General features: G+C 47.9%; 3 protein-coding genes across 9 annotated transcripts; 2 read left to right on the top strand and 1 right to left on the bottom strand.

Moving 5' to 3' along the window:
- The first annotated feature begins 231 nt into the window (after positions 1-231).
- ankmy1 (ankyrin repeat and MYND domain containing 1) lies at positions 232-5,689 on the top strand. Of its 3 annotated transcripts, XM_088394604.1 has the most exons (19): positions 232-613; positions 718-864; positions 938-1,132; positions 1,253-1,494; positions 1,618-1,834; positions 2,021-2,080; positions 2,141-2,179; positions 2,434-2,730; positions 2,831-3,018; positions 3,104-3,275; positions 3,347-3,487; positions 3,556-3,663; positions 3,864-3,971; positions 4,054-4,176; positions 4,414-4,515; positions 4,694-4,841; positions 4,944-5,001; positions 5,068-5,219; positions 5,469-5,689. In XM_088394604.1, exons 1-19 carry the CDS (start codon positions 407-409, stop codon positions 5,630-5,632), a joined length of 2,868 nt encoding a protein of 955 aa, XP_088250730.1. In that variant the 5' UTR covers positions 232-406; the 3' UTR covers positions 5,633-5,689. The 3 variants fall into 3 exon arrangements, with proteins under 3 accessions (XP_088250730.1, XP_088250729.1, XP_088250728.1); XM_088394603.1 differs by having other exon boundaries at positions 2,021-2,179; XM_088394602.1 differs by having other exon boundaries at positions 938-1,494; positions 2,021-2,179.
- A 1,733-nt stretch (positions 5,690-7,422) lies between these two features.
- Positions 7,423-10,472, bottom strand: LOC148389133 (Krueppel-like factor 2). 3 transcript variants are annotated; one of them, XM_088394651.1, is made up of 3 exons: positions 10,082-10,472; positions 8,112-8,931; positions 7,423-7,983 (listed from the first exon to the last, which is right to left on the bottom strand). In XM_088394651.1, the coding sequence occupies exons 1-3, from the start codon at positions 10,127-10,129 to the stop codon at positions 7,808-7,810; spliced, it is 1,044 nt and encodes a 347-aa protein (XP_088250777.1). In that variant the 5' UTR covers positions 10,130-10,472; the 3' UTR covers positions 7,423-7,807. The 3 variants fall into 3 exon arrangements, with proteins under 3 accessions (XP_088250777.1, XP_088250776.1, XP_088250778.1); XM_088394650.1 differs by lacking the exon at positions 10,082-10,472 and adding an exon at positions 9,337-9,657; XM_088394652.1 differs by lacking the exon at positions 10,082-10,472 and adding an exon at positions 9,184-9,304.
- A 5,768-nt stretch (positions 10,473-16,240) lies between these two features.
- nek1 (NIMA-related kinase 1) lies at positions 16,241-26,782 on the top strand. Of its 3 annotated transcripts, none has more exons than XM_088394598.1 (36): positions 16,241-16,357; positions 16,626-16,774; positions 16,851-16,947; positions 17,046-17,143; positions 17,254-17,337; positions 17,436-17,503; positions 17,588-17,674; positions 17,891-17,945; positions 18,109-18,309; positions 18,385-18,457; positions 18,759-18,916; positions 19,021-19,077; positions 19,201-19,260; positions 19,388-19,435; positions 19,622-19,699; positions 19,818-19,972; positions 20,069-20,191; positions 20,264-20,366; positions 20,584-20,670; positions 20,980-21,063; positions 21,150-21,227; positions 21,360-21,455; positions 21,548-21,688; positions 21,753-21,806; positions 21,881-22,112; positions 22,700-22,816; positions 22,999-23,157; positions 23,430-23,615; positions 23,706-23,808; positions 24,065-24,129; positions 24,217-24,422; positions 25,060-25,217; positions 25,316-25,683; positions 25,803-25,936; positions 26,011-26,143; positions 26,523-26,782. In XM_088394598.1, the coding sequence occupies exons 2-36, from the start codon at positions 16,658-16,660 to the stop codon at positions 26,564-26,566; spliced, it is 4,107 nt and encodes a 1,368-aa protein (XP_088250724.1). In that variant the 5' UTR covers positions 16,241-16,357; positions 16,626-16,657; the 3' UTR covers positions 26,567-26,782. The 3 variants fall into 3 exon arrangements, with proteins under 3 accessions (XP_088250724.1, XP_088250725.1, XP_088250726.1); XM_088394599.1 differs by having other exon boundaries at positions 21,548-21,670; XM_088394600.1 differs by lacking the exon at positions 20,584-20,670.
- Positions 26,783-27,169: the final 387 nt, after the last annotated feature.

The following is a 27,169-nucleotide window of genomic DNA, read 5'->3' on the forward strand; positions in this document are numbered from 1 at the left end:
GCCTTCGAAAAGACGTCTAGATCAGTCAATGTATTTTTTACTCTTATTCATTCATTTTAATTTTATAATGTGTTTGTACCACTGGAATGATTGTAATGACCATTTGGGATTCAATTCTTTTCGAACTAATAAACATTGACTTTCTGTGTCTGCGACGTCATCCAATGCCCTCTTGGGGGTGGGGCTTGTGATAGGGGCGTGGCTTGTGGTTTAGGGGTGGGGCTTGGGAGATGGCGGGGGGTGGTCCTAAGATCTCTTTGCCATGACGCCGGTTGACTTCCACAAAAATGCCAAACAAAATGTTTGAAATGCAGCAGCGCACTTTTCGCAACCCATACACATGAAGGCTAAAGCCTCGTCGAAGCTCCATCGATCGACCGGCCTTATTCTTTGAGTTCCTTTTGGAATGTTGTCAAACCGACAAGATGTTGCCATGGCCCGGGGGGGACGAGCGGCGATGAAGCCGCGGGCTGGGAGTCCGAACAGAGAAGTCGGCGAGGTGCAACGACAAGGTTTTGGTGTCCAGGAGTTTCTCGACGGTTCCAAATATGAGGGAGATTTCGTCGATGGCCTCAAACACGGCAAGGGAAGGTACAGCTGGCAAAATGGAGAGGTGAGACGAGATGAGATGACACAATGGCCAAAGAAAGAGCCACCATGGAAACGAATCAAGCCCTCCCTCCCTCTCTCTGTCTGTCTGTCTGTCTGTCTGTCCAGTTCTACGAGGGTTCTTTTTACAAAGACTACAGGCACGGCGACGGCATGTACTGTTGGCCGACGGGCAACAAATTCACGGGCAAATTCTACCTGAATTGGAGAGAGGGCTACGGACAACATTTTTTTTCCGACGGAGCCACTTTCAAGGTGAAATCACCATTGGCACTTTCTGGAAATGTGTCATGAATGCTGGCTGCCAAAGTCTTCTTGTCCTTTTCAGGGTTTGTACCACGCCGATCAAAGGTTTGGTCCCGGTGTGCTCAGTGAACCCACAGGATGTCAAGATGTGGGTCTGTGGCATGGCAAGCATCTGATACAATTGTGTAACTGTGTCCAGAGCAGCTTCAGCCTGAAAAACTTGACAGAATACGCTGCCTACTTGGAGCCAAACATCTTGTCGCATTCTCACGGCCACGTCAGTAGCATTTCTTTGCCCCGTTGTAAGCGGCTGAATAGGAAGGAGGACCAAGCAAGCTTTGGGATTCAACGATGTCGTTATGATTGTTTGTTGATTTTTGTCCGGCTCTCTCTGCAGGTAGAGCCGGATGAGAGCTGGCTGCTTCATGACCGCAATAACGCTTTGCCCTGCGGCATTGAGAATTATTCCACAGATGGAGACCATCTACCGTTGCCGCCAGGGCGTCGAAGAGAGTTTGACCGCCATTTCTTTGAGCAGCTGTGGGAACCCGATTCGCACGCGTACGAAGGTTACAAGCGAGATCCGCATGACAATCTGCCCTTACGAGCCCGGATGCTGGCTCACATTCACAAACATAGGTGGGTCGGTCGGTCGATCGGTCAGTTGGTGTCAAAGCGTGCTTGACTCTCATCGTTTCTGAATGAACAAACGGACGGACGGACGGACGGGCACGTCGCTCGCTTTGTGTGTGTTTCTCTCAGAAAACAGGCTGAAACTTTGGACTGGGATGTCGCAGCAATTATTTCAATGCAGCGAGACAGATTTGGGCCCAAAGGAAATTTGGAAATCACATCAGAGCTGTTGATTCATCAGGCTTCCGTCGGGAAAGGAGCAGCCATTTTGAATATTCTCCTGGACGGCCTGGTACACCCGGACGTGGCTGATTCTCAGGGGCACACCGCCCTGATTGCCGCCACAGTAATACGCTACCAATTTCTTTCTCGTGTTGTTTGAAAGCGGCAAACGGGAGGATTGACTTGGTCGATTTTACTCCATGACTGTTGTCGTCACATGTACGTATTTCTTTCAGGTGATTTTCCTCCTTCCTTCTTTCTTTCTTTCTTTCTTTCTTTCTTTCTTTCTTTCTTTCTTTCTTTCTTTCAGGTGAACTGCCACAATGATGTGGTCCAACTGCTGTTAGATTTGGGCGCCGACATTGACAAGGTGAATTCCGAGGGGATGTCGGCCTTGGCCGTGTGTCACGTACTCTACTATCCTTTTCAGTCCCTTTACACCTTTGATGGACTTATATCCAAAACACAAGTAAGTACGTATGTTGTTGTTAGAATTCAGAGCCTGATTGCTTGTCCTCCTTGCCAGATTGCTTTTCCTCCTTGCTTGCCAGATTGCTTTTCCTCCTTGCTTGCCAGATTGATTTTCCTCCTTGCCAGATTGATTTTCCTCCTTGCCAGATTGATTTTCCTCCTCGGCTGAGCCTTTCCAATGGAAGAGAGTACATTGAAATGATGCCACCACTCCACCAAATGGAAAATGTCCAATACTTTTTCCCATTGCAGATGGCATCCACTTCTATATGTCATCAGATTAGACAGGTGGAGTCGACTAAGCGTTCCCCCAACAGTAAAAAAGCCCGAGGGAAAGTGAGAACCCGGAGGGACGACAGCAAGGTAGAAGGCGGCGGCGGCGGCGATAAGATGAGAGAGTACCATGAGGTTGAAGGGGGGAGGGACAAGGATGACAAGGCAGCAAACGAGGAGAAGGTGCTGCTTTCCGAACGCTCGGTGGAAGTCAAGGAGGGCCATATTGTGCTCGGCAGTGTCAAGTGGAAAGAATATTCGTCCAAAGTTGCCAAGGTAGCTCCGCGTGGCGGCGTGAAAGGATACACACACACGCCTTGAAGCAAAGCAAAGAAGCTCTTTCAACCTGCTGTATTTGATTCCTTCGACCCTGCAGCAGGAAAGCAACAAAAATATGAAACCGGCGCGTTGTTTTGACTCTGCCTGCTGCATGTACAGCTACAGCATCCACGTCAGCGAGAACGTTCTGCAAGAAGCGGCCGAGGCTCTCAGCCACGCTTGGTTTCAGCAGCATTCCGATGACACTGAGGAGACTGTTCGCAAAATGGCCGCCATGAAGTTTGAGTAGGTCTCCGCCGCCGCCGCCGCCGCCGCTCCCCGCACAGCTCCGTCGTATCCGTTGACGGCCGGCCGCGCTTTGTGTCGCCAGGCACCGTGTTCGTCTGACCACGCTGAATCTGCTCTTGGATCGGGGCGCTGATCCCAACACTTCCAGAGTGCCTTTACCTGTTATCTTCCTGGCCATTTTGGCAGCAGATACCAAGACTGTCAAGAAACATCTACTGTGCGGAGCACAAACTGATATTTGTCTCCCACCCGAGGTAGCGTGCCAATCCCGTACGTCGTTTGTGTATTCGCCTGGCGTCAAATAACCAATGGCCTCGTGTTGTAGAGGAAAGGCCTCTATCCTCTCCACGTAGCTGCAGCGCTGCCCGGTCTGGAAGGTCCCGAAATCACCAAACTGCTGCTGCACGCACTGACCGATCCAGATGCGCGGGCATGCGACCAGGATGACATCTACCGACCGGACAGGGTGCGCAGCCAGCACGCTGACCGAAGTCAATCGAGAACACCCGAGTAGGATTTTCAAATGTTTCCCAGGGTTCCACCATCACTCGCAAATCGTGGAGAATGGACGAAAAGCCACGTCCCAAAGAGGGAGGTCGGACGGCGCTGCACATCGCCTGCCAGAGGGACAGCGATTACTGTGTGAGTTGAGTTCACCCGACCCGCACACAACACACAATCCGTCCGTCCGTCCGTCCGGCCGGCCGTGCTTGGCCGCAAAAATGCACCTTCTAGTCCAAATGAAGAAAAAGACATCATGGAATGGGCAAAGGAAGCAAGCTTCCTGGCTCCCACCCAAATCGGGGTTCTGCCAACAGCTTTGCCTGTTTCTTTCCGTCCAGAATGCCAGCAAGGTGGTATCGCTCTTGCTCTCCTATAATGCCAGCACAGACTTCCTCTGGAGTGGCCATTCCCCTCTCTCGCTGGCTATCGCCAGTGGCAATAACACGGTAGGTGGGTACTGTGTCCAGTGTCACATACGTGATGTGCCTCTGAGAAGTGTCTTTGGTTTCCTGCTCTTTCCCTATGTAGGCGGTGGAGGAGCTGCTGAAAGGAGGTGTGGATCCCAACCTCACTTTGGGCCGTGGCGTGGGGACCGCCCTTTGCGCCCTGGGAAACTTCAACTATCGTTTGGATGCCAACCGACCAAAGCTGGTACTTCCTACACTCGGACGCATGCGTGCAAATGAACAACGTCCGTGCGAGCGGCTGCGCGTTTCGTGCTCGAATATCAGCCGCGATCCTTGTGTTATGTTGACGCAAGTTGGATTGACACAAGGTCATTGTTTTCCAAGGTTCAAGCACACGACCATTTCAAATACGCCACTAAACCATGACTACTATTTCAGTCTTTTGTGTGTTGTCAGTGTGACACTCTGTATCCTCTCATAGCTGGACATGTTAGAGAAGGTCGGCGCGGACATATTGATGCCGGTTCAGGTCGGCGATACTGTCGGAACGGCGGTGGACTACGCGCACGTCTCCTTCAACCAGGTTACAAATTTTACAACCAAAGAATCTTGACTGGGCTTGTATGACATTTATTTATTTATGTATTTATGTCTTTTTTGCTATGGTTTTGAGCTGACACGACTGTGTTCTCTTTTCAAGCACACCCACCTCCATAAATGTTTGGCATAAAGCCGAAACAAGTGTTCATGTTGCTCCCTAGGACTCTGGTATCGCCCACACTCCCTATCATGCTCTCAGCATGGAGGGGAGGGAGATGTTTAAAATACAGCGCCAGCTGCTAAGCATGATGGGAAGTCTGCTGAAGAAGACTGTTGTCCAGAGAGAACGGGAGCATCTAGTACGCATCGGTAAGTCACAAGTCCGACAAAATGGCATCTTTGCCATGTGTGTGTGTGTGTTTGTGTGTGTGTATACCATATGTATATTGATTGTAATATTTGTCCTCACAGATAAAGGTGCCATTTATTTTGATGCCAAAATGGAACCTCCCACTGGATTAAAACTAAGGTACTGCTAAAGCTGCATCTGCTGCAGTCAGTTCTTTGAGTGTGACGCAATCTTTTCTTTTCTCAGGTCACCCTTTAAGTTTTGCTACCAGTGTGGTCGCTCTGCTGCTGTCAAGCTAACTGCTTGTACTCGCTGCCACAAAGTCTTCTACTGCTCCATGGCCTGTAAACTTATAGCGTGGGATGAGAGGCATAAGGAAGAGTGTCTGCGCGAGACAGGTAGGCGTGATTTGCAAAGGACCTTCACCAGCGTCCAAATTACAATTGCGTATGACCCATTTGAGCTCCAGTTACACCAGGTAAATAATAATCACCGTTATTCTGTTCAATATTGAACTCACGACCATTATTTTTGAAATTGGAAAAGCATTTATTGAACATTTTGGAAACAATACCATGTTGAAAAGAAAACACTCTCCTCACACTCCTTGTATTTTTAATATGAGATCTTTATTTCCTGCAATTCAGGATCTGCTCCGGTCACGTTTGAGAAGAGAGTCATGTTTCAGACCAAAAAAGGACCCAAGACTGTCATATTTGCAACAAGAAGACCATATGACGTCCAGTTTATTGAAGACAATATCGTAGAGTGGCCATCTATCAGCGTGAATGAAAACTACAGCTACAACTGATATACAAAGCACCCACCGCAAAAATCAGATCAAATAAAACCTGTTTACTTTACTGAACTTTTTCCCTCCCCACACTTCAATGAGGAGTCATATCATGGAAAAGCCACTTTTTTAGCTTTTAAATACATTTTATTGTGCACTTGGAGTCTCTAGGGTTGTCGAGGAGTTTCGTCTAATCCCTCCAGGTGCCGCAGAGATACTTTTACAATGTGTTTGGGGGATATTTTTTGTTCCCTTCAATTATATTCATTTCCTCTGACGCATTTTTATCTATTACATCCGTTAGGGCGGGCCTACCAAACAAGGTAGTGGGTGCGGCCAAACAAGGTAGTGGGTGCGGCCATACCGGCTAGTGGGTGTGGCCAAACAAGGTAGCGGGTGCGGCCAAACAAGGTAGCGGGTGCGGCCAAACAAGGTAGCAGGTGTCGCCAAACAAGGTAGTGAGTGCGGCCAAACGCTCTTGCAAATCCGCCGTCTTTATTTCTCGGAGAGACTGTTGTAGTGCAAACTAGTCAAGGATGCCGAAATGGAGACATCCAAATAAATGTTCCGTTGTCGGATGCACCAATCGTCCCCCAGCATCAGAACGTCAAACAGGTGCCTGGTTGAGTTTCGTTTTTTGTCCTGCTTGCCTGTGCGAAGCACTTCAAGGACGAGTGTTGCAGAAATCGAGAAGGATTCGCCCAAAGTTTCATTGCGTTACAGTTCCTTCGATCTGTGGAAACGACGGACACAGTAAAGCGGTAAGCTTGAGATGACACCAAATTGTATTTCACTTTTGCAATGAACGAATTGGATATTCCGCCTGCAAGCAAGGCTACAGCAGAGCAGATGAATGACAGAGTAGTCGACATTGAGTGCCACCTTGTGGAAACTATTATTAATGGCGGTGATGCATTGTAACGGTCGAAAGCGGTCTCAATTGAATGGCTGTGTTGTTAGGTCACGAATAGGAATGAATTGAGGAGTTTAAAACAAATGCATTCCAAATATTAGGATCAAAAAATGTTCGCTTGTCATGCTGAGATAAACATTGAAATGTATTGTGTGTCACTTTACTGTCGTTGTAGAGTAATGCAATTGTGTTGCCGTTCTTCTTCTTTTTGTGGACACCTTACACAGAAGTCATGTGTTTTACTGGCAGACACACCCTCGCCTTCTTCCTCCAGCTTTTGTGAGTTGACGTGTTAATTGTTCAAAATAACGGACATCTGTTGTTGTTGTCTGTTTGTACGACACGCACGCATTTTCCTGCCAACTTCCACACAATAGCAGCACAAGTGCTTGAGCTTTGTTAGGGGGTATGCGTGGGTCACCTTTCATGTCAGCTGCTTGAACCGATGTGCAAAACCATGCGAATGCCGGTGTGGCAACTCATTTGCAAAAGTGGCTGGAGTGCATGCCTGTGGTTTCTCGCGCGCGTGCACTATTGCTCCGACTGGATTTGAGGTGCGTCCAAATATTTTTGCCCCGCTGATGTGCTTCCCAACCAGTAGGTGGCGTTGTCTTCACGTCTTTCCCACACTAAAGTGGACAGCAGTTCCCTGCACTCTATTTGCCTCTATAATATAGTGTATATGTATATAGTATATATATATAGAGAGAGAGAGAGAGAGTCTATATATACATATACACACACATATATATATATATTATATACATATATATTATATACACCCAACGTGCGGACAGAAAGTGGCTTTGGCTTGCACATGCACTTGTCTGGCAGTTGTCGCTGTGAACTTGGACGTATAATGTATGCTGTAGCTGGAAGGTTCTGAGAGCCATCGTTTGTTCTCTTGATTGTTTTAATGATACACAAAATATGACTTTGGACACATTCTTTGTATATACAGCCAAGTTTGGTTCTGTCTACGAGGGGACGCCGTCACGTTGCGTGAAAAGCAGTTTGGCAACAAAACGTTGTCATGCTCTTGTCCTCGTTTCTTTGAAGTCTTTTTTTCTTCCGTGTCCTGTCCACGCAGGGCTCCTTCATTCTGCACGAAAACGTCTTGCAGTTGTCTTATCATCTTTGTATCCGCCGCGCCTGTACACACGTGTCTGATGTGATGGAGGAGCATTAGCAGCTAGCTCCCTGTGCTGCTGACTTGTCATCTGTTACACTTGATGCGCTCTTAAATTCAAAAAACACCAACTCTGTGCAGCACACGCACATCACATGTGTCTTTTCATGTGCAGCGCCAGGTGGTCAGAGCGCGAGAAGGCGCGCTCACACAAATGGCACTGGAAGGGCCTGTGTCCGGTGTGTTTGCGGAAGTGGCGCGTCAGCTCGTCGGAGCGAGCAAATTTCCAGCCGCATCCCTGCCATGTGCAGTGGTAGGGCTTCTCTCCTGCCAAAGACAACAGATGACTCAGTGACATCAGAACCGGGGGGGATCGGCGGCGGCTGCTGCTGCTGCCGCTGCCGCTGCTGCTGCCGCTGCCGCTGCCGCTGCTGCTGCCGCTGCCGCTGCCTTACCCGTATGCGTCCTGAGGTGCGCCTTGAGGTGCGAGCTCTTGGTGTAGGTCTTGCCGCATCCGCCGTAGGTGCAGGTGTGGCTGGCGGTGCGCTTGCGGGGCCAGGCGCGCCGCCCTCTCCTGGCCTTGCTATCCATCAAGTCCAGCGGCGACGACGGCGGCGTCATCTGCCCGTACGAGGCCGGAAAGCGGAGATGCGCTCCGGAGGAAAAGCAAAAGTGGAATCGCCGCTCGTCCAAGCTCTGCGGGAAGGCGGCGATCTCGTCGGGGCTGAGGGGCGGCGTCAGGTTTCCGGCGACTCCGGGAGGCGAGCTCGCCGGACGGGGCTGCGGGTGGGAGCCGCCGCACGACGTCACGCCGGCCTCCCGCTTCACCTCGCCCGAGGCCCGCGGCACGTCGCCGACCGAGGGCCCGTAAGAGTCGGGCTCCGGCTTAATCCACGGATGTGCCGCATAGGAGTCTGTGAAGCGAGCTCCAGAGTCGTGGAAAGCCGACGCCGCGCCGACCAAGAAGCCGCCCTGGATGCTTCCCGATTGGAGGCCGTCCACATCCGAGTCGTACCGCAGCAGCTCGCCCATCAGGCTGCTGCTGCTGCTGCTGCTGCTGCTGCTGTATGCTGGCAGAGGCTGAGCTGGCTGAGAGGGGGCGTCCACGTCCGCCAGGGACGCATAGTCCTGCTGCTGGTACCCAAGAGCCCTGCCATCCAGAGTCCGCTCGCAGGCTGTCATGGAGTCTGCACTCATGGCGCTGTAGGCCAGGATAAAGTCCAAGTCCAGGAAGGTGTCCAGGTCATCATTGTCCTTTGGAGCTCTCCCCCAGACCTGTGGAACAACAGCACGCGCGCACGCATGTGTCAACATTGACATCCTCTTTCCAATCTGCTCCAATCCCAGATGAGCGCAAAGTCAAGTGCTGGCATGTGTCAGGCAGTCAACGTCAGACGTAGAGCAATGGACAGAGACCTCTGGACAATTTAGCCCCTCTTCCATTCGCGTGCACAAGATCCAAGCGCTCATGCGGACAACGGAACCCACGCTGGCTATCTGATAGCTGTGCTCACTCAATTTACGTACCTTCACAGTTTGGTGTTCAGTTCATCTGACACAGAAGATGAGAGAAGAAAAAATCCACACGCAAACTCGACACAGGACATGGAAAGAGAGCACTCGAGCGCTCACTCGATTGGTGCCCCCGAAACATAAACACACTTCAACAAATGGACTTACTTCTTCCTTCTGCGTGGAAAAAGTGGAGAATGAAGGTAAAACGCTTCGAGTCAAAGCCATCTTCCTTTGCTTGTTCAATCAAAACAAATGAATCAAGACGAGTGCAAAGGAGTCGGTCGGCGGTGGCGTCCGTGCAGATGTGTCAGGTGGCCGAGCCCAGCCGGGCCAGGGAAGCGAGAGAGAGAGAGGAGCAGGGCCGGAATGTCGGCGAGGAGCAGGGCCGGAATGTCGGCGAGGAGCAGGGCCGGGTTGCTTTTAAGCTGCTCCGGGGCGCAAAGCCGCCCCACCCGGCCCTTCTGGCCCCGCCCAGCTGCTCTGGCCCCGCCTCCGCAGCAGCACAAGTTGTCAAAGAAGTCGGGGAGAGATTTTTTCTAAAACTGACTTCATGTTTTTGGTGAGGCACGCTGCAAAAATGGTGAGTGAATAAAAACATTCGATTCAACCTGAGAGCAGCAAGCAATCAGGCAGGCAATAGATGGAGTCGACTATTTGGGGGGATACGTTTGTAACATTGACTCAAAATCTCTCCTTCTTCTGAGTGGCTTTCATTTTCAGGTCAAATTTGACATCAGGTCTCTCTCTCGAGCTAATGCAAGTGTGTAAGGCAGCTTTGGCTCTAGAGCGTCTAGACTAGCGTCTTTTCACAAATGTCTCCACATGCATCTATCTATCTATCTATCTATCTATCTCTCTCTCTATGGCAGCCTGATGCTCGCTCCCCCATCCATCTGTATAAGTCACCTACCTTTGTTTCTAGAGCGTCTTTCACAAATGTGGCCCTCTCGGCATGCATCCGTCGATCGATCGATCGATCGCAGCCTGATGCACCCTCATCTGTACGTTGCTTTTTTTCTTCTTCTTCCCCTGTTTGTCCTTGCCCTCAAGAAGGGATATCTTCAATATCTCCAACTAAGGCCGCCAATTGCTGTCGCAGAAAATTTGGACTTGACCTGACTTGACACTGGTGTTGAAACTGGTTGTGTTGCGTGCTGCCATGGAAAGGAATGTCAACAATGCCTTACTTTCTTGACATTTGTTCAAAGGCATTGTTCCCACTGATGTCAGTTGAAAACCTTCAAAGACATCAGCGGGTGTGTCGCGGCGCCCATTAAGTAAAAGTGCTAATGACACCGTCGGGAGGGATCCTTTGAGTGCGCCCGGCGCCGTGCAACTGGAGGAAGGGAGGGAGGGAGGGAGGGAGGGAAGGAGGGAGGAATGTCTTGCGTGAGTGAGTCAGAGGGCAAAGCAGGTAGGTGGCTGTGTGAACCAGACGTTGGGATGGGCTCCGATCCTACCTCGGCTCGTTACGTGACTCATTAGGTTAAGGTGAGTGCTGGCCTACGCGCATTCTACCAAATGCACATGAGCTGATGGCGCCGCAGCTCCGGCTAGTGCGCTTGTTTTCGGGGGCGAGCTGGCCAGACAGGGCCGCCGCGGGTGCACCACATCTCATCGGCCGGACATCACGTCGCCAAATGAGTCCCACGCTGTTCCGTGCGCTTGCTTCAAACACAAATACTTGCTACTGCTACGTACTCAATCCAGTACTCCCACTTGAACATGAACATGTGGCGGTGGTATAAGCGCTGCTCCGGTTATATGCCTTGTACAAAAACGGATGCTTGGCTACCTCGCTACTCACAACGGGACATTTCCTCGCTGAGTGCGACGGTACGGTATACAAACACTGCTAACCGGCCCCGGTTATGCACATCTCTTACCAAAGTGCCTGTTTTTGTACATGCGCTTGCCGGTCCTGGTACTGGAGACGCACTTAGTCCGTTTCCATGGCACTGGACCATGCGTATTTGATTCTATTTAGTGCAAGGTATAGTTGGTCTTTTGTGTGAACCGGCACGAATGGACTTTTCCACCGTCATGTTTGTCCCGTTTGTCAGCAGCGCCTGCCACGTCCACGTGCCAAATGGGGTCGAAGGAGTGGCTAATTGCTAATGGCTGACAAATGGCACGTCGGCGACAACATCAAAGCTCCGTTCGTCCCGAGGAAATCTCTTACGCTTGCGTTCGGCGTTACCACAACAAGCGATGTTGCCCTGACAACCGGCAGTCAACCTTCTTATTGTGCCATTTGACCTTTTAATGTTTTTGAAATTGTCCTTACAAGAACGTCCAAAGGTGTGGCGTAATAATGCCTGCGTTGAATGTTTTGACTAATGTCTATTTGTTATGTCGCTATTTAATTCCTTTTTGAAATCACCTCTGTTCTTTGCGTTGTTTTCTATCGTGGACTTTTCTTGTCTGGTTTAGAAACTGTTTTTAACTGTGTCTGTTTTCAACTTTTTCCAGTCTTTGTGTTGAATGTGTCTGCTTTTGAATGCTAAACTGTGAGGCGGAACCATGCAGTGTACAGTACCGTATGTACTGCAAGCAGTGGTGGGTGGGTGGATGGATGGATGGATGGATGAATGGATGAATGGATGGATGGATGGATGGATGGATGGATGGATGGATGGATGGATGGATGGATGGATGGATGGATGGATGGATGGATGGATGGATGGATGGATGGATGGATGGATGGATGGATGGAAAGTTCCATCTACTTTTTGTTGTAGCTTTTGAAGTCCCCTTCGCTTTCATTCCAACTTGTTGAACTTTCTAACAACCTTGTTTTGTTTTGCTTTGCTTTGCCAGCGCGTCTTGTTCTCTGTCACGGCCGGCCGGGACTGCGAGTGTGCTTGCGGCGTGAGCTTTTATAGGCGGGTTATTTTTAAACGTACGCCCCCTTCCCCTGGTTCCCCCGGTTCCTTATTACCGAGTTTCCTCAGGAAGTGGGTCCGCTTGGAAGGCGCTTCCCGCCAGCAAGCTGCGCAGGAGAGCCCCTTTCCAGTCGGAACTGACGGCTCACGCACTTTCACACTTTGGACCTTCTCCGAGGCTTGTGCAGTTGGAGAGAAATGGAGCGTTCGCTCTTTGGTCAGTCGGTAGAACCTGATTGAGTTATGTCATCATGAAATAGCCCTGATTTATTTTGATTTGATACATTTAGTGGATTTTCAAAAGGGATCACTGTTTAAACACAAACAGGTCATTTGTGGCGCATTGCATCACACTGACGTCATTGGCACATCCATCACAGCGCACGTGCCTCTGTGATTTCTTGGAGCACCGCCGTTTCCGGAGGCCTCCAATGCAGCGGTGGTGGCGGCGGCGGCAGCAGCTGCGCGGGTTTTCCCCTCAGTTGCCGTGACGACTGTAATCCCCGTCACCATAACAAAGCGCTTGGCGCTCGCTCGCTGGCTCGCTGGCTCGCTGGCTCGCTCGCTCGCTTCCTCCTCCTGGTTTTCCCACTTGGGAGTTTTGCCAAAGATTCTTGGAAACAATTGTCACTTGATCATCCTCCCAACGTTGACTTTTGCCTGTCAAATTGATCCCAATGCTCATTGTAAATTGACTTTGGTTTTCCATTTTATTGTCTTATTTGATCACTTGCATGTGTGTATTGCCAAAGGACTTGTTTCCCTGACCTGCCGTTTGCATCCCTTTGAGTGTGACGCACTGGCCGAGCTCACACACACACACACACACACACAAGTGGTGAGCTGAGGTGAGGTCATGCGCTCTCGCTCTCTCTCTCTCTCTCTCTCTCTCTCGCTCTCTCTCTCTCTCTCTCTCTCTCTCTCCAATGGTCTCACTGGCTGTTTGCATGCGTTTCCCCTCACTCACACAGTCCACATAAAAGCTTTGGCAGGCTCAATGCACGCTTAATGCTTATCAATATGAGCACCCAGGTATCATCACTCCAGTTGCAAAAATGAGAAGCTCAAGTCAGGTGTTGTGCAGACAGGACATGTCATGTAGCAAATGTTGACAGTCCGCTACATGTTGCTAAATTGTGTGCTCAACTGTAGCATGACCAAAGATGCCGTGAGCTGGTATGCCTCATAAATTGACAAGTCTTTGCTCCTCAAACTGTTTTTCCCCCCATTTTTCCTGACAGCAGAATGTGTTGCGTGTGCGTCACCGCTCGCCATCATTCATGACTTGAATGTGAGCGTCCGTACAGCCGACACCTTCTTTTATACGGCTCACCAAAATAAGAGCCGCCTGATTGGCCCGCCCGTGAATCATGCGCCGTCAATTGGAGACTCGCACTTCCTGTTATGTGAAAGCTGTTTCCTGTCGATAGCACTCTTGCCGTGTGTGTGTGTGTGTGTGTGTGTGTGTGTGTGTGTGTGTGTGTGTGTGTGTGTGTGTGTGTGTGTGTGTGTGTGTGTGTGTGTGTGTGTGTGTGTGTGTGTGTGTGTGTGTGTGTGTGTGTGTGTGTGTGTGTGTGTGTGTGTGTGCGCGTGTGCGCGCGTGCGCGCGTGTGCGCGTGTGTGTGCGTGTGTGTGCGCGTGTATGTCACCCTATAAATATAGATGTCATATATTTCACACATTATTCGATTTTTTTTCTCTGCCATCCAAAGAGCAATGTGTGGCCTTTTTCGAGCGGTGAATAGCTGCTGCTGTCACAGCAACTTGGACATTCAAACCTCCATTGAGCTTTTTGCTTTGAATGTTTGAGCTCCACGGATGATGTGCAAACACATGACACCCTACTCTTCGTCCTCTTCCCTCACGCTAGTCAATCCCTGCCCTAGCGCGACGAGGCGAACGGAGGCCACGTGTCCACGTATAGTACGTTTGACGGACAGGCGCGTCAAATCATCAGGCGTGTTTTCCTGGTTCCCCAGAGCAACGGGCCCTCAACACACACACTGGAATTTGACACGCTTGCAAGCCCCCGCTGTCACCCAAACTGTTATGATGCACAAAGTACAAAGCGCATCATGCTGCAATTTCAACAGATGACTATTTGCAGTTCTTTACCACTAATTAAATGGATTGTATTTGAAAAAAAACAACAAACAAAACAAAACCAAACTATTTTTGGGAGGTTTGTTTCAAAACATTGAAATGATTCTCTAGCACTTGATGACTTATGCTTATTCATTTATCATATCATATTTTCTATGCAGTGGAAAGTGCTTTTTTCTCTTTGTAAGAGCAACTTAGAGCATCCATATCATTCCACGCCAAGCAAACGCGCTGCGCTGCGCTGCGCTGCGGCGGCGGATCCGTCGGGGTTCCCCCAATATCGGCCTTCTGATGACTTCCACATGTCTGGCAGCCGGCCGTCAGCCAGCCGGCCCACCGCTGATGCCTTTTTTCTCATTAGTCTGACGTTGCTCTCTTTAGGAATGTGCACACACTTTTCTCCTTCTTGTTCTTCTTCTAACATTTCCCACTTTCTTAATGCCATGCCTACACTTTGATTTGTTGTTTTACTTTGGACATTGCAGATTCACGTGCACGCACGCACACGCACACACCAACTCACTTGGTCCCATTTCACACTTCAAACGTCACTGATGTTTTGTTTGAAAAGATGGAGTCATGTTGTTGAGCTCATGATTTTTGCTCTTGCTGCACCCTTGCATCATCTACACGCACACGAACGCACACAATCGTACACATGGACGCACGCGTGCACACATTTGCACATCTATACATGGATGCATAAACGCGCTCACATGTACACACGCACACGCACACACTCTGTCAGTATATATAAATTATGTCAACGACAACATCCAGTAGTCTCAACACTGATGTTTTTTTACCTCCCCCAGGGATCGTATCGTTTCATTGGCAGAAATAATAATAATGATGAAAATATTGGGAAATCTGCTGTCTTTTATTATGACGTGTGTTTGTGGGTGTGGTCATTTTTTTCTCGAGGGTGTTCTGTCCTGTGCTGTGCTGTGCCGTGCTGTGCATTGCGTAGAGTTTCACCTTAAGCCATCAAAACGAACGCAGTACACGAGATTGGAAAACGAGAATGATGTTTTTGCACATTTTGCGAGCCGAGCCGAGCCGAGCTGAGCCGAGCCGCGGTGAATGACATCCCCACCGTACCCAATCACCGCTTCAGCATTGGGCCTCTCTTGCCAGGCTCGATCTCCAACACTCACAATTGTGTGCGTACGTGTGTGTTTTCAGCTAACACAACATCACCTGCTGGAGCTTAGCCTTTGAAGTCAGCACACGTGATGTGAAAAATAATAATCAGTCACAAGCACAATATTAGGACGACTAATACGAATATTTCAGCTTTCCTGGGAATTGTCTGGAATCCGGAATGCAGACCTGCTCCGCCAAACTGGGATTGAGGAATCAGCACAAACATTCTGCTAAAAGAACTCAACACATGCACACCCAAAAATCATCTTTCCCTATTGAATGGGATGGGAATGCCTTTCCTCTGGTCCGGTCTTCCCAAAGGGAAGAAAAAGGAATGTTTTTGAAGAATGGAAGTTGTAGAAAGTTGTCTGTAGAGCAATATTTCTATCTCTGGAGGCGAGCCGCCCTGTTGAACATTCCAGATGAAGCGCTAATGAACATTTCATCTTCCTAAGTCGTGTTTATTTGGAAGGCTGGAAGAAAATGTGCAGATCAAAGAACCTGCATGATGCCTAATTTACTGTACATACACTGAGGATGTGTTGCGGTGTTCGCACGGAATACTTGGATCCTCAGTGAGATGATGATGATGATGATAATACAAAGCAAAAGAAGAGCCCTAAAATAATCAACATGCCAATAGAAGCACGAATCATAGGGCTACATTTGGATAACTTTAAACAAAAACACAAAAAAAAAATCCCCACAATGTTTCGGTTAAAAATATAAATAGCACAAGGTCTTGAGGATATCAATCTAGGTTAAGTACGTTGGAAAGGTGGACCTAATGTTCTGTCTTCATTCGGCGTTTGGTTGCTATGGAGAGTGTCCACAAAAAAATGGTCACGTTGCGTGGGTTGTGTGTGTTGATTTGCCATCATAAATGACGGACAGTCGTGTGAACCAGTAGAAAATCGCCAAGCTTGACCATGGCCAATAAGAAGGAAGCTCTTGGCTAGCTAGCTAGCAGTTAGGTTGAACGCAAGCTAAGCCAAGCCAAGCAATGCAGCAGATCAACAAGAGGCGATGTCAGCTCGATAGAATAGTTAATGGTAAGCCAGCTATGACTTGCGTCAACTATATCTTTCACACCATTTAACAGTAACGTCTTTGTACAGTTTATACGGTTGTGGTCGCATGTTGGCGTATTTTCCATTCTCCTGTGGCTGGTTCAACATTTACGTTCGCTGTCTTGCTATCACTTGAAATGTCATGTTGCAGGGATGCTGTGAATTGCATGAGCCAAATTCAGCCACTCTTATTTGAAGCTTTATGCAAGCAGCATTTTTGGAAGAGTGTACTGAATGAGGTTATTTGCAGAGCCAGTATGAAGTGCCACTCATGACGTTAACATGGACAAGTATGAAAAGGTGAAGAAAATTGGGGAAGGTTCATTTGGAAAGGCTGTCCTTGTCAAAGCCAAGAAGGATGGGCACCAATATGTCATCAAAGAAGTCAGCATATCTGGGGTAAGCGTTTCCCATGACATGTAGTACATTTTGCAACTTTGCCATGGATCCATAACCTATCTATTGGTATGATTAGATGTCAGATAAAGAGCGACAGGAATCTCGTAAAGAAGTTGCCGTTCTTGCAAACATGAGTCATCCAAACATTGTCCAGTATAAAGAGTCTTTTGAAGGTATGTATGTATGCTTGAGGACTGGAGACAGATGAAAGAATTGTGCATGATTGCAATGAAGATATTGTAAAAGATTTTTTTTCCTCGTACCATGACAGAAGGGGGGTGTCTGTATATTGTTATGGACTACTGTGAGGGTGGCGATCTCTTTAAGAAGATTAATTCTCAGAGAGGAATGCTTTTCCCAGAGGAGCAAGTAAGTTCCCAAATGGGAATATTAGTGAAGAGTGTTGAGGACCGATGAATTGTTCTTCCCTATGAAATTGTGCAAAACATGCTTGATCCTGAGAATGTCTTCCCCTCTAGATTCTCGATTGGTTTGTGCAGATATGCTTAGCCCTGAAACACATCCATGATAGAAAGATCCTTCACAGGGACATCAAATCGCAGGTGCCATGGAACCACAGAAATGCACTTTTCTCAGACCTTTTGTGTTCGGCATCAACGCGACCAAATCTTCCAATTGTGTTTATGCTGTCTTTCCGCAGAACATATTTTTGACAAAAGATGGCACTGTGCAACTTGGCGACTTTGGGATTGCAAGGGTGCTTAATAGGTATAAAAGCTATGAAGGAAAATCAAGCCATCGCAAAGCGTATCACATTTTTTGTTTGTTTGTTTGTTTGTTTGTTTTTTCCAGCACGGTCGAACTTGCAAGAACGTGTATCGGAACCCCTTATTACCTTTCCCCGGAGATCTGTGAAAATAAACCCTACAACAACAAAAGGTAACGGATGGCCCGTCACTGCATGTTTCGGTTCACCTTTGCTAAGTAAGCAAAGCGGAATGCCCGATTGAGTCCACGTGAAGCACTTTGCTCTGCCAATTGCATCTTGCTGGCTGATTCAGCCCTGTACAATTGACTTTGAATCATGTTTTGTGAAATCAGTATTGTCCTTATCCGCTCTCGCTCTCGCTCTCTCTGTTTTGTCTCCCTCTAAAGTGATATTTGGGCTCTGGGCTGTGTCCTGTATGAGATGTGCACCCTTAAACATGCTGTAAGTATTCTGGCAGACAGAGTTAAGCTAGGCATCTGGACAAAAGTCAGCGTTTGCACAGGAGTAGGACAAAAGTAACACAAAGCAATGGTTGCTTTGTCAAATTGGACTTGTTTCTTTTGTCAACCAATCCTAAGCATGCTTTGAATATGTATCTGCTCAGTTTGAGGCTGGAAATATGAAGAACCTGGTCCTGAAGATCATCCGTGGCTCATACCATCCTGTGTCTGTTCATTACTCCCAAGAACTGCGCACTCTTTTGGCCCAGCTTTTTCAACACAACCCTCGAGACAGACCTTCAGTCGGCAGCATACTGGACAAAGCTTTCCTCTCGTGCAGAATCCAAAAGTTCCTCACCCCAAAGGTGTGGCAAAATTCTAAGCTTGACCGTTGTCAGGTCCAAAAGCTTTCTTCTTCTTCCTCTCCTCCCTTCATTTAGGTTATTGCTCAGGAATTCCGCCACGCTTTCATTCACAAGCAGCCTAAACTAGGCGTCCATCAGGGCTCGGCAGGTAAGCCAAGCATTTGGGCAAATGAAAAGCTTGCTTGATAAATTGAGCATCCGTTTGTTTTTGGATCCAGCCTTGTTTGCCAAAATCATCCACCCATCTGTCATCCATCCATCCATCTGTCATCCATCCATCCATCTGTCATCCATCCATCCATCCATCCACCCATCCATCCATCCACCCATCCATCCATCCATCCATCCATCCATCCATCCATCCATCCATCCATCCATCCATCCATCCAACAAATCCCCCTGCTGCAAGTGATTAATTGTTTCATTTTTTTGATTGGACTTGTCACTAGCCAAGCATTCTGCCCATGCTTCCATAGCAGCAGCAACAGCAACCTCTGCGGGCAAAATTACCAAACCAGCATGCAAATACGGAGTGCCTTTAACTGCCAAGAAGGTGTCGGGCACAATCAAATCCAAAGACAGGAGGACGGCTATTAAACATAAAGCGGTTAGTAGACTACATGCTACTACTCGCTGAGCCCATTCTTAGGTTTGGACCTTGTGGTATGAATGTTGTCGCCTGTTTCCTCTCCTCTGCTCTGCTCTGCTCAGGCACCGGCATCTGTCCACCGAAGAGTAAGTCAAGGGGAAGAAGAGAGACGCAAACAGGTCCGCACGCACGCGCTCGCATTTTGCTTCATTTCCAAACGTTTCCTTTTGCGGTACCTACTGGCAGGCACAGGTTCATGTGTTTTTCTGACCAAATGAGTTTTGGCCCATGCTTTATGGCAGGAGTTGATCCCAAAGAGAAGGATGGAGTTGATTGATAAAGAGAAGAAACAGCAAGAGCAGGTACACACACACAAAGACACTTTGAGAGGGAGGGGGAGAGAGAGGGAGGGGGGGAGAGAGAGAGAGAGAGAGAGAGAGACTTTGACGACGTATTGCTGTCAAATGCATATTTCTGTGTCCCACTCAGATGTTGTTGTTGAAAGCAGAGCAAATGAAGCGCTACGAAAAAGAAAAGGTGGGTACGCATACCTGGGCTGTGTGGAACGATCGAGCGAGCGAGCGAGGGACCGCCTGCGTGCGTGTGACTTTGGCTTTCATTTGTTTTCCGACACGTAACTTAGGAATTGTTATCCAATTGACGCAAGGAAACGTGAAAATGATGTAGTATTGACACGCCCCTCTGTATACTCAACTCTTTCAGATGAGTCGCATTAACTATGCCAGGGAGCAAGGCTGGAAAAATGACATGATGTCAAGTATTGGAAGCCCAGAGAGGAAGGTATTTGTTATTCATGACGTATACGTCCCACTCTTTTAGATTCAGTCTATATTTTTTCTATTTGATGAGACACAGATATGGAAACTGTAAGTAACCTTGTTCTTGATTCCAAACAAAGTGTTATTTAGGTGGTGGAAAAAAGGCGGGTGCAGGTGCAAGCGCTACTCTGAGAAGAAATCCGTATGAAAAGTACCACGCCGCCCTCGATCAAATGGCTCAACGACATTCGATCGGCGGGGAGGGATCGGCGGCCGGGCCGGGCTCTCCCGTTCGGTAATTTCCCAGGCTTCGTGGCGGCGGCAACGGCAGCGGCAGCGGCGTCCTCCTCGGTGTCAAATCCGTATTGACGGTGATGCGTTTGTTTGCAAGGGGTGTCCCGGCCGCCGCCGGCCCCGTGCTTCCCAATGGCCGCGGCCCGCTCGTCAACCCCGACGCGGTCAAAAAAGAACTACAGAGACTGCAGGACATTTCCAAACAAGCCCATATGAGCAGGTACCGTACGCAGCCTCATTCGAGCAGTCGCACAGCAATTTGATTTTGGTGCTCACCGTATCGTGTCCTTAGGCTGAAGACGCCTATTCCTGTCGAGCGAGCGTATCAGGTTGAGGAGTTTTTACAGCGTAAAAGAGAAGCCGTGCTCAACAAAGTCCGGGCCGAAGGGCAATTGGTGAGCCTGTTTGAATTACCTACCGGCATATGAAAGAATTAGGGCTGGAACGCTTCACAATAAATCCCCAAAAAACAACAACACTTACCTATATTTGTAGTTGTTGAAAACCTCCAGACAAAATATTAAGGAACGTGACTCATTTGATTGATTGATTGATTGATCCCCGTTTAACATTTGATATATTTTACAATAACATAACATGAATGGGAAACAGGGTACTGGTCAATACGGGGCGCTAATCTATGGAGCTCAAGTTGGTTCGGCTCGTTTAACGAGGCCCAGAGTCAACAAAGAGGAGGAGGTAGGAGCGTGATCCTCAATGCTCACTCTCCCATCCAGCATGGCTTGTCTTTCTCATCGGACATCTTCACCTTCATACCTGCCACTCGCCGATATTGCAATCGAGCAACCGGCATGCTTGCACAGCAAAAAATGCGCTCATGCTTTTTTTTTTTTTTTTTTTTTAATATATATTTACTTTTGGCACAAAAATACATTTTTTTCCTTTTTTGCTATGAACGTACACCCTTATTCTATATTTGCTCTTTGGCTCTTAAGCTTATTTCAATTACTTTTTCTTCATACCCATTGTAATTGACGTCTTTGCCAGGAATATTTAACAAGGCTCAGGCAGATCCGCTTGCAGAATTTCAATGAGCGCCAGCAGATCAAAGCTCGACTTAGAGGAGAAAAGGTAGGTTGATTATTTCATGGAGACATTATTTTCCAGACCTTTGAATATCTACTTCTTGAGCGTCTTTTGCGCTTTGTGTGTTGCAGTACGATAGCGACGGTTCAGACAGTCAGGAGTCGACGGAGGAGGTGGAACTCAGGCGCAAAAAGATAGTGGCTTTTAAAGTGAGTTTGCTTTTACGTTTCAAAAAAACAAAGACTTAGTAATAGGTTAAATGTAAACCACATTACAATGGCCCAGCCAATCCTCGAATTATTTGTCCAAAATACGAACACATGTTTTGATGTCCATTCCAGGCCCAAGCTAATGCCCGTGCCGCTGTATTGAAAGAGCAGTTGGAAAGGAAGCGACGAGAGGCTAATGAAAGGGAAAAGAAGGCATGGGATGACCATGTAAGTACTCTGTTTCCTTCTCAAAGACACACACACACACACACACAGAGACTGTGTGTCAAGTCTAATGGACTGACTGTCAATTGTGCAAGTTTGCAGCTCAGGAAGACGTCACATCGACCACCTCGCAAGCCACGGCTGTCAAAAGTTCGGTCCTGCCAGAATCTCAAGCTCCCGTTATACCCATGACTGTCGCCCTGAAGAATGTCGGAGCGGTTAGTGCAGTCGGAGCGGTCGGTGCAGTCCTCGTGTAACGCTGCGAACGACTGCTTTTCTTTAAATTTGCACATTTTGCAGATGACGCTGTTAAAAGAGAACCTGCCTGGCACAGATTCTGTCATGGTCGTTCAGGTGCGATGACCCCACCCTCCACAATGTTTGTATTTTGAGAGGTAACATTGTATATTTGTTGTCCCCTGTGTTAGAGTGAGAAGAAGCAGATCTTGAATAGACTGAATGAAAATTTCAAAGCTCAGAGCCCTGCGGATGAAGTGCAGGAGTCCACGGCGGCTGCAGCCAAAGAGCAAACTTCGGCTTTCCAGCAGAAAGTGCCCGACGTAGAAAATCATCACTCCGTTGAAGAACAAAAGAAGTGGGATCCGGCGCAAGCGCCTGTACTTCAACCAACCTCGGAGGATTTGTGTGCAACCGCATCCTGTGAGTGGAGCTTCAAATAGCGTGCTAATTCCTACCTCATTTTACAATATACAGCATTGAATGACTAAGAAGTTCAGATTCAATTCATGTACAAAAATTTGAATGTTGACCTTTTTTTGTTGTTCATTGCACCCTTCAAACTGATGAATGACCCAGGAAGTTGGCTCAGTACGTTGGGTTGTTTTGTAGGTCAAATAGAAATTCCTGGGGCCAGCTTTTGTTTGTTTTTTTTTGTTTTTTTCTCCTTCCTTCCTTCCTTCCTTCCTTCCTTCCTTCCTTCCTTCCTTCCTTCCTTCCTTCCTTCCTTCCTTCCTTCCTTCCTTCCTTCCTTCCTTCCTTCCTTCCTTCCTTCCTGCCTTCCTTCCTGCCTTCCTTCCTGCCTTCCTTCCTGCCTTCCTGCCTTCCTTCCTTCCTTCCTGCCTTCCTTCCTTCCTTCCTTCCTTCCTTCCTTCCTTCCTTCCTTCCTTCCTTCCTTCCTTCCTTCCTCTTCTCAGTTGTACTGCGCTTTTGCGGGCCAGCAACAAGTGATACACTCCTTGTCTTCTAATGCGAGTTTCAAGAAATCATTTCTTCCCTTGCTGCTTCAGTGTCTCCAGCCGATGGTCCACCTTCTGGCGGAGACAGGAAGAAATGGGATGAGGGACTTCCATTTGTTCTCTCTGTAGCCCAACAAACCCTAGAGGAGACATGCATCCCAACAATAGGTGGGTTACTGTCAAGGGGATTGACTCTGAATTGTACTTTTAGCAATAGCGCGCATCGTGTCGTTCATCGTCGTAGCGCAAGTCACATGATTCTTGTCACTTTAAGTTCAAGCAAATGTCATTTGATCACCTTTCAGTCTTGATATATCTTTGTCATCAAATGCGCTTGTGTCCATTCTCAGAACAAACTGTGGGTGAGGTGATACAGATGGCTGAAGGTCAAAGGAAACTTTGGCAAATGAGTCCAGACTGTCAGATACTCAAAGTACTTCATGAAGCAGAGGTTCAGCCGCTCACTCAGTCCTTGGAGACGCTCGGCGTAGAGGCTTTCCCTAGCCCCGGTTAGTATTGGCGTCTCCCTCACATGTTCAAGTCCAATGGCGTCAGCAGAATACAAAACAAATAGAATTGGAACTTGTCATTTGCTTTCTTGTTGCTTACTGGATTTTTATTTGGGTTTTTGTTTTCTTCTAAATCTAGTTTTGTCAAAGTTCCATCTTGGAAATGCACATCTACTGTTTCGGGCAATGCTTTTGTGACTGCCTGTATCGAATGTCTGTCTGTCTGTCAGCTGCAAATTGACATCCTCAAGTCACCAATCTCTTCTTCTCAGATAAGCCAAAGCAGATTGTCGCAGAGCTTGCAACGGCAACGCCCCAAGAGGACGTGAGCTCCGAGGACAGGACGCCTCCCACGGTTGAGGCCGAGGTACAGACGGAACATATTGCCTCCTATCCAGAAAATGTCAGTGACCTGGAAGGACACGTACAGCGTACGTCAAGCATTGCTGAGATCCAGGGTGAGTATTTCATTTGATCATAGCTCTTTTTTTCTCTTTTTAATTCAATGTGGATTGATGGTACAAATAATACCATTTATATCTTGTTAGATCAAGATGTGGAATTAATGGTTTTGGAGGACGTTCCTAAAGCAGCCCACATTTCAGTGGGTCTGCTGCATCACGCGTGGGAGAAGCAAGACCAACAGCCACTGTAACTAGGCACTTTTCTCACCTTTCTTTTTTTTTTCTCTCAATTGTTTTTAGCAGTTCCACTCTCGGGATGGTTCCCGGTAACGGATGTTCAGACGCAGGTGGCGTAACGTGATTTTAGTCAATTTGATGGTGCGAGCCGACAGATTGCGTGCTCGTTCATAAATGCGAAGGCTCCCAATCGTTTCATTGAATATATTGTCATCGCAAGTCTATTTGTTTTGGTCGTTTGAAGTGCTGGTTTTTTTTCTCCCCAGGTTACCAAAGGACGATCTAAAGCAAGGAGCGGCAGCAGGGAAGGAGGCTGAGGGAGAACTTGATGGTCCTCAAAGGCTTTTGATGACATTTTACCTCCAGTATATCATTTGCTCGCTACTAATGGGAATCCACCCACGGTCATTGTTTGCAGGTTTCTCCGAGCCCCTGTTTGTAAAAGCGTGCTCTCCGGCTGACAGACGCACGTCCGCTCTGGCCCTCCTCTCGGCTCAGGCTTCAGTGGACCAATCCTCTTCCCTGGTATCTCGCTCGCGCTCCGTCTCACCTCTGCACTCCAAGCAGCAGCGTGCTCTCCTGATTGGACTCTCGACAGGCCTGTTTGACGCCAACAACCCCAAGGTATGGCTGTGCCAAATGATATTTCAAATACGTACGTACCGCCGTTCTTTTGTGACTATACACAAAATAAATATCCTTTTGTGCCAGTTGAATTCCATTGCGCAATTGATGGAATTGGGATGACTTGTAAGCAGGGCTGTGGACTCGGACTCGGACTCGGTCGGACTCGGTCATTTTTGCCGGACTCGGTGCTGATTTTGACCGAGTCCACCGAGTCCGACAATAAAAAAAAATACGTTCAATTTTATTTTCATCATGCTGCTGAGAATGCGCGTAGGAATACTGTCCGCAGCCCTGCTTACGATCAATGCGGCCACGTTGAGTTGCACTTAAGCTAATGTTTACATTATGTACCAATGTCAAGGATGATTATGTCACCCAGCTTATATCATTATTTTGATTTTGATCTAAATTAGCCTTGAATAAAGACTAAGCAGTCACATGAATTAACAGAAAAAATGGACAGCCGGCCACTGACTCGGACACTGACTCGGACACTGACTCGGACACTGACTCGGACTCGGCGGTCAAGAGGCCGGACTCGGACTCGGTGCAAAAATCCGACCGAGTCCACAGCCCTGCTTGTAAGTGACCTCTAAACTCTGCAGTTTTCGTTGATTTGACGTCCTATTGGCAGATGCTGCGCACGTGCTCGCTGCCAGACCTCAGTCGAGTCTTCAGCTCGGAGCGAGACTCTGGCGTTGCGATGGAAGACTGCGTGGCTCCAAACGCCAATGGGGAGGACGAGGACGAGGATCAGGACCGAGCCAAAGATGACGAGCAGTCGGAGACAGAGTAAGAAAAGCGCACTCGAGCATTTGCCGCCACCGCCGCCGCCGTGTGCTTCAGCGTCCGTCGACGTACGTAAAGCCGCGCACGTGCCTGCTTTTTAGTGCGTACGAGGATGAAGACCTGCAGGACATCAGGGCGTCCATGGAGCGACTGCTGCAAGAAGAAAGTGACCTCATGAGCAAACGTCCACATGATGGAAGAGGAGACTTTAATGGAAATTCTACAGTTCGCCGAGACCAAGACCTTTTCAACAGCATCATTGTAGAACTTGAGCAGGGAAACGATAAGATGGCTGTAGGTGAAGATGATGATGATGATGATGATGTGGAAGAAGATGATGATGATGAGGAGGAGGATGAAGAATGCTCAAACGGAAGTGCCATGGAAGCAGGAGAGCTGCTCAGCAATGGTGCGGCAGAAGAGAACCACACTGGCAAGCAGCAACAACTTGATGAAGAATGGCAGTCGGGTAAGTGGGCATTTTGCAACCACTCTGCACAATGACAAAAAGCGCTGGATACTGTCACTGTTGAAAGCTACCGTAGCGCTTGATCCGAAACGTGCTTTTCAAATGATTCTTTTTGGTAGACAACAGTGAGGAGGACCCGGAAGGACAGAGTGAGCTTTACGACAGCATCTACAGTCGCTTGGAGGAGCATCGCTTCAACTTGGAGCAGCAGATGGGCTTTGAGAAGTTCATTGAGGCCTATAATCACATCAAAGTGTGCAATGCTTCTTAACGTCATGCATAAGTCGTCAAACACCCGACCGAGTGTACCGTACCATCTTGTTTCAGGCAATACGTGATGATGAAGATGATAATATCGATCTGGGCTCCAGTTTGGCCTTTCGCATTTTGGGGAATGAGCACCAGCATCTGTATCCAAACATCCTTCATCTTGTGATGGCAGATGGCGCATACCAAGAAGGTCAGTGACTTTTTCCCCACCCACACACTTCACATCTTTTATGTATGTAGAACGCCAAATGCTTTTGGGGGGGAAGATAGATAAAGACTGCTCTCTATTACAGGTAGAAATTGCGCTTTTTGTCCTATATATATATATATATCTTTTTTTTTTTCTTTCTTTTATTAACATTGTTCCCAAATGCCATCAAACAACAAAGACGAGTCTTGCCTGGAAACATTGAAATGTTCCCTCACCCGCATTGGTGCAAGGATGCTCATTGGCTCGCAATGCAACATTGACCTGCGCAGCACACAGAACTGCGCGTGCTAATCGATAGCCTCGTCACATTGGCTTTCTTCAGTTTTCGTGACATGCTTTTCTGTCTCTTCTCTTTTAGGCAATGATAAGCGTTTAGAGAAGTGGAGCCACTGGCAATCCTGACAATTTGCTTTCTTCCTACAAAGTGTCATGTTGTTCTATATATAGTGTACAATGAAGCTAGAATGTTGCTTTGACTCGCTTTAGCGGATAATAGCTTAGACGCAGTGTTGATTTTCCTTCTCCATGTTCTTTATAAACAATGATCCCCCTTTGCTCTTTGAATGAATGGAATGTGAATTCCAATGATTTGTAAATAAAAGCGGTAACGTTTCACCATGTGCTGTCAAACATCTATACATGTAAAATCCTTATCTCGGGTGCTCCTTACCAGCCATGTTCCAAATGACAGCCAGCTCACTTTCAGGATCAGTGTACCAGGAATGAGTAGGAAGCCAATTTTTCTTCTTTCAACTTTTGAACTTGTTGTCACACACAAACTGTTGTCTTTATTCCTCAGGTATGCAAACTAGGCTGCCGTATGGTGCCAAGGTAGTAAAGGTACTGTAGCAAGATTGCTGTGTGGAATGTGTTGAGGGAAGACTGAATTTTTCGGCTTATAGAAGTAATGATGACATGGAATTGAATCATGTTAAAATTTGTACAAAATAAACTTTTTGGCAATATGATAAAATCTTCTTTTGTTATGATGCTTGTTGGTGAATA

This window comes from Syngnathus floridae, chromosome 13 (genome assembly GCF_059516105.1).
Source record: "Syngnathus floridae isolate MCC-2025c chromosome 13, RoL_Sflo_1.0, whole genome shotgun sequence".
Classification (NCBI taxonomy): Eukaryota; Metazoa; Chordata; class Actinopteri; order Syngnathiformes; family Syngnathidae; genus Syngnathus; species Syngnathus floridae.

Coding starts and splice junctions, on each gene's coding strand:
- ankmy1 (XM_088394602.1), top strand. CDS start 407: ATGTTGTCAAACCGACAAGATGTTGCCATGGCCCGGGGGGGACGAGCG. Junction 614..717: donor ACAGCTGGCAAAATGGAGAG/GTGAGACGAGAT, acceptor CTGTCTGTCCAG/TTCTACGAGGGTTCTTTTTA. Junction 3,488..3,555: donor ACATCTACCGACCGGACAGG/GTGCGCAGCCAG, acceptor AATGTTTCCCAG/GGTTCCACCATCACTCGCAA.
- LOC148389133 (XM_088394650.1), bottom strand. CDS start 9,396: ATGGCTTTGACTCGAAGCGTTTTACCTTCATTCTCCACTTTTTCCACG. Junction 8,932..9,336: donor TTTCCACGCAGAAGGAAGAA/GTAAGTCCATTT, acceptor GTTGTTCCACAG/GTCTGGGGGAGAGCTCCAAA. Junction 7,984..8,111: donor GCACCTCAGGACGCATACGG/GTAAGGCAGCGG, acceptor TGTCTTTGGCAG/GAGAGAAGCCCTACCACTGC.
- nek1 (XM_088394598.1), top strand. CDS start 16,658: ATGGACAAGTATGAAAAGGTGAAGAAAATTGGGGAAGGTTCATTTGGA. Junction 16,948..17,045: donor GTATAAAGAGTCTTTTGAAG/GTATGTATGTAT, acceptor GTACCATGACAG/AAGGGGGGTGTCTGTATATT. Junction 21,064..21,149: donor CTCGACTTAGAGGAGAAAAG/GTAGGTTGATTA, acceptor TGTGTGTTGCAG/TACGATAGCGACGGTTCAGA.